This window comes from Panicum hallii, chromosome 8 (assembly GCF_002211085.1).
Source record: "Panicum hallii strain FIL2 chromosome 8, PHallii_v3.1, whole genome shotgun sequence".
Taxonomy (NCBI): Eukaryota; Viridiplantae; Streptophyta; class Magnoliopsida; order Poales; family Poaceae; genus Panicum; species Panicum hallii.
This window is the reverse complement of record NC_038049.1, coordinates 39,325,084-39,335,714: the sequence shown is the minus strand read 5'-3', so window position 1 is coordinate 39,335,714 and position 10,631 is coordinate 39,325,084. Positions and strand designations below refer to the sequence as shown.

The following is a 10,631-nucleotide window of genomic DNA, read 5'->3' as shown; positions in this document are numbered from 1 at the left end:
AGAGTGGTTGACAGTATAGAAAAACCACTAAAGATGTACTGCGACAATGAGCCTGCAGTATTTTACGCTCACAACAACAAGTCGAGTGGAGCTGCCAAACACATCGACATAAAGTTTTATGTTGTTAAAGAGCAAATCCAGGATCATACAATCAGTCTTGAGTATTTGAGCACAAAGAAGATGTTAGCGGATCCGCTCACAAAAGGCTTACCGCCCAATGTGTTCAGAGAACACTTAGCCGGCATGGGTTTACGGGAAAGCCTATGATTTCTGGACAGTAAGGGCCCAAAAGTACGGTTCTGTTTCAAACGGAAAAGTATGTTGTGGCTGTTAATCCAATAGTAATAACTGTTGAGACGAGGCATGCTCAATATATTAATCTGAATGAAATCGGACGTAAGAAGTGAGTAAGTTGGTAGAGATCAAAGGGGAGAATGTAAGATTGATCTCGACCCGGATCGGTCCAACGACCGATCCGGAGTCCGTTAGAACCCGCGCCCCGATCGGGGGCGCACGGCCAAGTCAATGGCACGTGAGCCCCCGTCGCGCAGCGCCATATTAAATAGAAGGTGGGGGCCGGGGCACAGGTAACGAAGTTCGCCGCCGTGCCTAATCCCCACCTAAAGCCCTAGCGATCCGATCCAAGGGGAGGCGCTGAAGCGACGGGAAGCGTCACTGCCGCCTCCGCACCGAGCCCCGGCGCATCTGCGTCCACGCCATCGTCTCCGGTCGACATCGCTGCCGCCCGCTCATCCTCGCCCTCGACTCCGACACGACTTCCTCAACGCCATGGCCAACAACGGCGAAGCCGGGTCGTCCACTGGGGGTACGGCATTATCTCTTTCTCTCTCTGTTTCTATATAGATTAGTGACCAATGCTATCTTATTGGATAATTACCGGGCTAATACACGATTAGTAGATCCAAAGGTCTCTATCACAGGGTACTGTTGATACTGCCTCCGCAACTACAATTACAAGAGTTAATTTGTAAATGTTGAATCAAAGATATTATGCCTTGCAACCGATTAGGAAAGATATTCAAGGCTGTAACCATGCCATCCAGTCTATATAAGGTGGTCATGACCGCCCCTGCGCAGACCTTAACTCGACTACCCAACAACTCATCACTGTACAAACCACCAGACTCATCACGTGTGGTATTGCACTATTCTGATAGCCTAAACCCGTATAAATCTTTTTTTATTTTTTTGCAACTTTGGTTACACTTTGTGCAGATCGATCCAAAGACATCTATCAGTCGAAAATTATTAAACCCCCACCACACATCAGTTGAACATTCCCATTCCACGCCATCCCAGCGTTGCTGGCTTCTTCGACAAAGACTCCTTCCCTGGCGTTGACCCATCCTTGGTGCATACACATGTCCAGATGCCATTTCTACTGCAATGGCCGTCGGTGTAGCCACTGCTGATGCAACAGCTCCTGCAAGCTGAGTCCTTAATGCAGTCCATGGTGCCTACCATAGGGCAGGGTGCTGTTGATGATGCCTCCGCACCTACAATTACAAACGTTTGCTTATAGATGTTGAGTAAAAAGCAATTATTCAGAACAACTCAATGAAAATTCTTGAGTGAGATAATCTCTCTATTAGAACTACTTACGACATGACAGGAGGAGCAAGGCTAAGGTGAAGCCCCCAACCAGCGTTCTCTTGTTGAACGACATGGCTACATGTGGACTAGTGTTGCGTACTTACCAAGAGAATCAATATGTTCGATATTTATAGAGAGGTGTTGGCCGGCTGACATGCATGCAGTTCATTCTATGTCCTAGGTGGATATGCAAATCAAATTATTGGATAGTACTATAATCTGTGTATGGTGTGATGCGATGCGTTAATTACTGCCACTTTTTTGGCTTTAGATGTTAGTGATTTGCTCCTCTAAATGTGGCACATAATCATTGTAGTAGGAATTCATGCCCCTCTAAATATGGTGTAAAACATTGCAGCAACATTTCTATGCATGCCTCTTTAAATAAGGTGCAAAATAGTTATCTACCTATCTACATCCCATTAAATCCTGTCAAAAATAAAGGGATAAGTATTTGTAATGAGATCGGATATTGTGCTTTGCAACCGATTAGGAAAATGTTCCGCCAACTTGTAAGGATGTAAGGCTGTCCCCAGCGGCATGGCGAAATCGCGAGCTTAATTACGGGTCCGTTCGTTTCCGGGGTCTAAAACCCGAAACATGTAAAGTTTAGAGGCCCAGCACCGAACCGGCTTCTAATCCGGCCTCTAAAAGCGCGAGTGTCCTTCATTTAGAGGCCGCGATTCTTTAGAGAGAGCGGGCACTCTAAAGTTTTTTAGAGGCCTCTAAGGGAAACGAACACACCCTACGTAGAGCTGATATCCAATAAAAATGCAAACTCTTAGATACTCTGATTTGCATTACGGGAAAGCGTGTAAGAGCAGAGACATGAGTTTCTTATCTCTCGGTAGCTTGCTAGCGCGCCTCTTTTTCGTGCTCTCTCTCCTCCACGTATAAGAAAGTCTGACATAGGATAACGATTTCGACGACCATTGGAGGCGGCCTAATCATGCCCTCCAGTCTATATAAGGCTACTACTATATGGGTACAAACCGATGAATGATGTACACATAGACACATGGAAGTTGTTCACCTTCAATTTTGTTGATAGCTGGGAGGCTGCTGCATGCACCTCCTAGGCGAAGGGTTAGTTTGGTAGAGCTCCACATGATTCCGATTCTCTATAGAAACTGATTCTCTGAAAGAAGTGATTCATTGGCTGAAAGTGATCCTCTAAGATTAACTTTATAAGAAAACAGATCCGTCTTCCTAGTTAAGAAGAGATTATGTTATTTTCACTAATCAACAAGTCAACATGAATCCAATCCATGGTCCATTGTTAGATTGTTTGGTTACATATGGTGTGCCCAACCCTGGACCAATTCTGCACCACTCGATCAGTGGAGCATCCCCATCCCACGGATTCGGGGCATCGGCTGCTTTTTTGGCCGGGGATCGTCCTCCCCGTGGCATGGTTTCATGCAAAAGCAAACACAGACGATTGTAACAGCAACCGAATTGGGGTCGGAATGCAGCTTCTTGGAGCAGCGGCTGCCGGTCATGCCTTCCCCGAAGCACATGGGCTTGCACATCCAGTCGCCCAAGCACTTGAACCAGTCTATCTTCTCCTCGCAGAGTGCTCTTGTTTGTTGTGCGCCTGCAAGCAGAAAAGCTTATTTGGATATTGAAGCACCAGGCTAGCAACTATTGTTACTTAGAATCTTATTGCAGGACACAAGGAGCAAGCCCATGGTGAAGGCAGAGACCGCAAGTTTCTTGTTGAACAACATGGTGCTATGAAGGAGTGCTGTGTACTAATAAAAGAACTAATGTGTCCAGTGGTTGAAGGTTGGCCTGCTTGTATACGATGTCCCAGCCAGATGGATGTGCAAACCTATGCCAAATAGGACTGCATGGCATGAGGTGTCGAGCTACCAAACTCGGTGTGAATACGGCCGCGTGACGAGTGCAGAACTGGCGACTGGGTCCCCCCTCCTGCCGACAGGTCATTCAGCAACGGTCAGCTGCCTTTCACTCGCGCGAACCATCGCTCGACCCGCGGGCCCCACCCTCCCGATACCCGATGCGCCACCTCCCCCCGTCTCCCGCGCACGGACGCGGCGCCGCGACAAAAAGAAAAAAAAAAGAAGACGCCACCTGCAGTCGAGCCACGCCCGCGGCCACCACTGCCATGTGGCCCCGCCGCCCCCCCACTGCCACTCGACTGCCGCCGACGCCACGTGGCTCCCCCCGCCCCGCGCAACGGCACGCCGCTCCGCTCGGAGAAACCCATTCACACCCATGGAAGCACAACACCACGCACACTTACACGCGGGGCCCGGCCCCGGACTCGTTCGCCGTGGCCCACCGTCAGTAAGCCGCACCCGCCACGGCCGCATCGGGAGGCCAAAAGGCCTGGCCGCCTGCCCGCTCCCTTCCCACTCCGCCCGCACAGGCGCAGCGCCCCCAAAACCCCCGGCCCCCAAACCCCGATCGATCCCCAACCAATGGCCGCCGCCGGCCGCAGCGCGCCGGCGACCCGGCGCCGGCGCAGGCGCGGAGCGGCCCGCTGGAGCAAGCCCCCGCGGAGGCGGCCGCCGCCGCCGCCGCCGGCGTCGTCCCCGCCGCCCCCCGGGCCGGACCCGCGCACGCCGCTCCCCGCGGGCGCCGAGGTGGAGGTCCGCGTCGACGACCCTGGCTTCCACGGCTCCTGGTTCGAGGCCACGGTCGTCGGCTTCGCCCCCGCGCGCGGGCCCCGCACACCGGCGCGCTACACCGTCACGTACGCGCACCTCCTCGCCGACGACGGCGGCGGCGTGCTCGCGGAGCACTTCGCGCCCACCCACGTCCGCCCGCGGCCTCCGCCGCCGGACGACTCCTTCCCGCCGCGGTTCCGCGCCGGCGACATCGTCGAGGCGTTCCACCACGACGGGTGGTGGTCGGGTCTCGTCGTCGCCGCGCCGGACTCCCCGGACCCCGGCGACGCTGTCACCGTCGCGTTCCCCATCACCCGCGAGGTCATCCGGTTCCCGCCCTGCCTCGTCCGCCCGCGCCGCGACTACGTCGGCGGGGCCTGGGTCCCCTCGCGCGCCGCCATGGCGGTCCGCCCCAGGCGCGCCGTTAGGGTCTACGCGGTCGGGGACAAGGTCGAGGTCGGGAGGGACCGGGAGGTGTACAGCCACTCCTGGTTCCCCGCGACGGTCGCCAGGGTCGTCGACGACCTCAGCTACGTCGTCGAGTACTTCGATCTGGAGGAGGAGGGGGACGGCGGGCCGGAGAAGGCCACCGAGTACCTGCATTGGAGCTTCATCAGGCCGGCCGTCGAGCATTTGCCTCGTGAGAGCGAGTTCCGGTTGGGGCCTGGCGCTGCTGTGGAGGCGTACTGCGATGGGGCGTGGTCGCCGGGAGTGGTGCGCAGGGTCGTCGGCGATGGTGAATTTGAGATCAGTATCGTTGGCAAGAAGGCGGAGCTGCTGGTGACCAAGGTCGTGGAATTGCTAAAGCCGCAGTACAAGTGGAATGGCAAGCAATGGAAGATCGTCACTGCTAAGGTAATACACTGAACCCATTTCCTGTATCTGTCCTTTCTAGCTCATTGAGGATTGTCTGCTATTTTAATCTTCTGAGATACTGAAAGATTTACTGCATTAGGCCACTGCATGTGTGGATTGTGTTGAATTTGATTGGTCCTGAGGTCATTGATTCGCTTCTCCCCTCGAGTTCAGTTATCTAGATGCTTGGACGCCTCTATTGATCTTTATTCATTGTATTTTAGTCTCTGGTTCGTTAAACCTTTATCCACTACGGTCGAAATTTGCACCTAAACAATAAGGAAATGTGTTTTTTTTGTACTACCTACACTATTGAGTGAGAACATCTATCAGCTAATATTTGTGAGGTTGTGTTGAATAAGTGCGTTTTGAATTTTGTTCTCTCTATCTTGCCTAATGTAATTACTGCTAAAGGTAGTTGGATGATTTGATTATTTTAACGATCTGTTACGCATCCTTGACTGTTTTCCTCTGACTCATCAAACCATATCCAGGCCTGGTTTAAATTTTGATGTTGATCTACTGTCATGTTCTGGTCCCACCAACATTTTGGTGTAAATCTTTCTCTGTCAACAAATTTTTATTTTGCCTCATTTGTTTAGATTTTTTAGGATTATTGGCTGTAAATATATGGTGTTTTCTCCCAAAATAAATTCAAGGGAAATGAGCAGGAAAATCCCTTTCTGTTGCGATCATCCTTTTTGTGGACGTTGGCTAAAATGCGAAGTGTGAGTGCCTCTATTTCACTTTTGCCACAATATTGATGAAATGATATTCCCTTTAGTCTCATTCCACTATCCTTTTGTTTCATGCAAACTATGTGTTGACTGACCATGGGAATGCACGAGGTTCCTGAAAATGAGGGGTCCCTGAAGTTATCTTGGGTAGTAATTGGTGCTAGTGATTAATTAGTTGTACTGGTAATTTAAGAGCATTGGACAGAGTATTTTCAGGCATTGTTTTGAACAATTGATTCCTTGAATGTTTGCTGTTGAGGCCCTTCGTAACAAAGGATTTTGTTTAAAAATCATATGAAATTAATATTGAATAGCTTCCATTGAAATCTTGGAGGTACTCCAATATGGAGTTGAACCTTTTGAAAAAATTTCTTATGTGAACCTCTCTACTGAAATTGCTGTGAGTTCTCTGCCTTCATCCAAATGGTGTTGTATTCTATTTTCTTTTCTTTTCCTTTTTTTCATTTTGCACATGCATTCACACCAAATCTAGCTTTATCCATATTTCTTGCCCAAAAGCATTTGGGAATGAAGATTTCACTGACATTGATTTTGAAGATGCAAATGAAAATTGCATTTCAAACTACACTAGAAGAGTCATCCTTTTGTAGACTTGTAGCAGAAGCTTTCCGGGCAGTTTGGTTCTCTTGCTCACCCTTTCCTAGCCTTGCCTAGCAAGGTTAGAGGACAAGAAAGCATGTTTCGTTGCTTTGCTTCGTTTCAATTTGGGCAAGGATTTCCTTGCTTGCAAGGTTTGTCATGCCTAACCTTGCCAAGCAGGGCTAGTGGGCAAGGTTGGGCAAGACAACCAATCATACTTGTCCCTTCCCAAAATATAAGTCTATTTGACTTGAATCATGAATTAACATAGGTGGTGCAAAGACTTGCCCGCCAACAAATTGTTATTACAAGGTGGTTGTCTTGTTTACTCTATTAATTAGGTGTGTTCATATAGGGTCAATCAAAGTAGATGAGGTAAAAGGGTGCTTTTGAGTTGTTGGACTTGCAATGTATCCTATTAGGGTTATTTAGTTCCTTAATTGTTTCATTGTACATATGATTACCCATGTATATTCTTGACATATAAATTTGGCACAGGTAAAAGAGTTAGTTTTGAACTCTCCAGCTCTGGCCAAATGCTATGTTACCTCTCTTTGCCTTTGTTACTTGACCTATTTATGAACTGTGGAATTGTTATGTGGGTTATGGGTAGGAAGGAGTTTCTGGCACATGATTAAGTTCAGGGATGCTGTTTTGTCTGGTTTGCATGTTGCTGATTGGGTGGATGGTTGTTCATCCTGATATCATAGTTGCTATTAAGTCAACATCGTATTAAGAAAGAATGTGGAATACAAATCTTTTATAAAACTTTTGCATACTTACTTATATATCTATTGCTATAAATGCATATAATTTGACTAATTGTTAGTCAAACTTATGAAGTTTGATTTTTTTCCTAATGCGAATACACCCTATAAGAAATTGTGATATTATCCATCATTAATACTGAAAAGGTAATTCATTTGAACTCATGTTGCGGTTTCCTAGAACATTTTATCTTGATCCTAGAACATGTTTCAACAAGGATATCCATTATGTGAGCTAGGTTTCCTAGCATTATGCATTTCGCGTATTGTTAGTTTCTGAGAAGTTTGTTTAACCATTGTTATGCCATATAACGTATATAGCACATTGCTAAAGAACAACTCTTTGACTTTTGATCATATCAATATAACATCTTATCCTTCAACTTTCATGATCCATTATGATTTCTAAATAGTTCCTTACCTGTACAGAGATGGGCTAACTTGAGGCGGCGGTCTATGCTTGGACAAAATTTAAGCTCACCTGTTGATGTGTCATCAAGTGGTGATGACTATAGTCATGATCCTGAATCTTCTGGAACCAAAAAGTCAAAGAAAGAATTGCAGCATGCTGTATTAGCTGAAAATTCAGAACATGCTTCAGTCTCTGAGATTTACACTCCTTTATCTGCTTTATGCAAATCACCAGAAAGTAACCATTCTGATTCTCGGCTCTCTGAAAAGAATAGTTTTCAAGTGACTTCGCACGGGGCAGTGAGTTCAGTGCCAATTAATGGCCTTTGTGCTTCAGGACATTCGATACCACAGAATGAGTCAATACCAAATAGTACTGGAGAAACAGTGAACAATGAAGAAATCCTAACTGAGATGATGGATTCCGATGGCCATGTTAATGCAAGCGGTGGTGAAGCCCATGATATGCTTTCCATTGCAGAGCTAAGAAAGAATATGGCTTCAGCTCGCAGAAACAGTTCTGCCCATCTGACAAAGAAAAAAGTGCTAGCTGTCAAGTCATTGAAGGTGAAGAAAGGTATATCAAAAAGTAAAGAGTGCAAAACACACCCAATTCAAGAACTTCAGGGAAGAAATGACACATCAGATAACGTGAGTTCCCTTCATTATGTTTCATAGTTGGATTAACAATGAGTCCATAGCATTTAGAATTTGTTCATGTTGATCATTTTTGCTGGTGCAGATTCAGTTGAAGGGAAACATCAATTTCTCAAGCAAGGACATTGTCTGTGCTTTGAGTGTCTCTGTGGAAGGCCAAACCACTAAAACACTGGATAGACGGGTACAAACTTGTGACATGTTAAGTCTTGTTATTGGCTTTTATACCATCTTCTTTTCCATATTCATATTCATGTGTGTGTGTGTGTTCTGTTCTGTTTGTCAATCATTATTAAGGTGACAAGACAGACTAATAGGGGTTCAAGTACCTATAAGAAATGTAAGTGTTTTCTCCATCACAAATTCATCTTTAAGGCGGTCATTAAAATCTAACAATGGCTGTACAATCTGCAGTGGCTAAAAGGAAAGGACACAGAGAACAGTGTAGTCCACTTAGCTCACTGGATGTGACTAGTACCGCCCGGCAGAGAGGAAGAAAGAAAGTGCCAGGGCCAATGAAAGAATCCCCCTTAGCAGTAAGGAGATACTTTATGAAATAATACTTAAATTAGCTATCAGCTTCTCACCCTGGTAATCTCATTCTCAGGAGCAGCTTGACAATACTTTGAAGGATACATTGAACGTAACTGAATTTTCAGATCAGGACATGTTGCCGATGATACCTCCTGGCTTTGAATCAATGTATGATGGAAAAGGTATGAACAATGAAATTTTACCCAAGGTTGAAATGTTAATAGTTATTGAAGCCTTAGATCAAAGTACCAGATTTATGACTAATGACGGGATTCTGTGGATAGGTGTTGACATACATGGTAGTCTGTCGGAGGAAGAGCCGCCTTCTATGATCACCAACATCAGTCAAGCGAACATAAATGCTGATGCATGCACAGACCATGCTACTACCCAAGTAGCTAACTGCAACCATCTTATGGAGACATCTATCCTATCTGTTGATCATCCAGTTCAAGAGGCTGGCAGGAAGGTGGATGGGAGATTAACCCAAACACGTGTTCAGAATGCTGGCAGCTCAGAGTGCATCATGGACCATTCTCCATTAAGGAGCTGCTCTGCTTCTGGGAGTTCTATTATGCCTTCACACTTACCTGTCTCCCAGGGTCACCAGATTCTGTTTGTTAAGAAATCAGAAATGTGGCATTTAGTTGAAGCAAGGGATGCGTTTAAGGAGGTACCACAACGACCGCATTTCCTTCCACTCCGAGATCTTTCACCAGCACTGCGTGAAGGAACAGCATTAGGTCTGATGGTGGCGTTTGCTGACTTAGTGAGGGATATAAAGGAAGCTAGCATAGACCACGGCATAGAATGGTTTGAGGACAAGATCGGCACACTGTGCTATCTAGAGGGAAATGGATTTGATGTCCAGCTTTTGCAGAGAACCCTAACCGAATTGCTCCACATCAAATCTAATCGCACCAGTTATCTCGGAGAAATACACAAGCTGAAAGCACAGATTGTGGGGAAGACAGCTTCCACTTCCCGAATCGATGCACTCCTTGATGAAAAGGATAGAGCTATAGCTGAGCTGGAGCAGAAACTTGGGTGCCTTCGCCAGGAATCACAGAAGATCGCGAAGGACAAAGATCTTGAAGAAGTGGAGCTCTTCAGACTCAAAGCGGCACGTAGCAGGATCGTGGAGGCGTACAGTGATGCCGAACAGCAGTTCCGCAACACCTTGGCTAAGCTGCACCAAAAGAAGCTTACCTGATGCATGAGCTTTGGAAAGCCTCGATGCTTCTAACTTAACATTCTGTTGACTCATGCTTCAGTGCTGTAGGTCCTAATGGTTATCCAAATATCGTTCAGTTTTGGATGGCCTATGTATGGGTCACTTGGTACCCATTTATGTATCTGTAAGCTGCTCGTGATGGCTGACTTAGGAAGCCTGATGAACTGTCGACTATTTATATTAGCAAGTAATTGGATCAGACTTGCCAGCTAGCTGGACCCTACTTATTGGCTTGTGCATGTGGCTGTAATCCGTTTCTGGGCAACCTGTTTCCGTTCTCGGACTACCATCCTGATTTTTCTGTTATCTGATGTTTGATAGTGGTCCTGATCCTTCTTGACATTCTTGCAACCTGGGTCACTTGGTTCTTGTTATCTCATGCCTTGTTCCGCCTTGGTTAGTTTTTCTTTGATGATTCTTGCCGTTTGCTGAATTATAGCTTTTTGGGAAGGAAATGTCTCTGCTACTGATGCAAGCGCTTGCGCTATCCAAATTGAAAGAAGTCTTGCCTTTCTCGCATAAAAGTTCCTTGAACCTTCTATCCCTGCTACTTGATTTATTTTTTCCCCCTGAATTCTTTCACAAC

At 46.7% G+C, this 10,631-nt stretch overlaps 1 protein-coding gene across 2 annotated transcripts; it reads left to right on the top strand.

Moving 5' to 3' along the window:
- The first annotated feature begins 4,012 nt into the window (after positions 1-4,012).
- Positions 4,013-10,351, top strand: LOC112903514. 2 transcript variants are annotated; one of them, XM_025972779.1, is made up of 7 exons: positions 4,013-5,105; positions 7,639-8,271; positions 8,369-8,461; positions 8,575-8,617; positions 8,692-8,813; positions 8,885-8,993; positions 9,096-10,351. In XM_025972779.1, exons 1-7 carry the CDS (start codon positions 4,062-4,064, stop codon positions 10,022-10,024), a joined length of 2,973 nt encoding a protein of 990 aa, XP_025828564.1. In that variant the 5' UTR covers positions 4,013-4,061; the 3' UTR covers positions 10,025-10,351. The 2 variants fall into 2 exon arrangements, with proteins under 2 accessions (XP_025828564.1, XP_025828563.1); XM_025972778.1 differs by having other exon boundaries at positions 8,363-8,461.
- Positions 10,352-10,631: the final 280 nt, after the last annotated feature.

Bases quoted from the DNA above. Each gene is read 5' to 3' on its own strand.
- LOC112903514 (XM_025972778.1), top strand. From the start codon at position 4,062: ATGGCCGCCGCCGGCCGCAGCGCGCCGGCGACCCGGCGCCGGCGCAGG. The intron at 8,618-8,691 runs GTAAGTGTTTTC...TACAATCTGCAG, and splicing joins TTCAAGTACCTATAAGAAAT to TGGCTAAAAGGAAAGGACAC. The intron at 8,994-9,095 runs GTATGAACAATG...TTCTGTGGATAG, and splicing joins ATCAATGTATGATGGAAAAG to GTGTTGACATACATGGTAGT.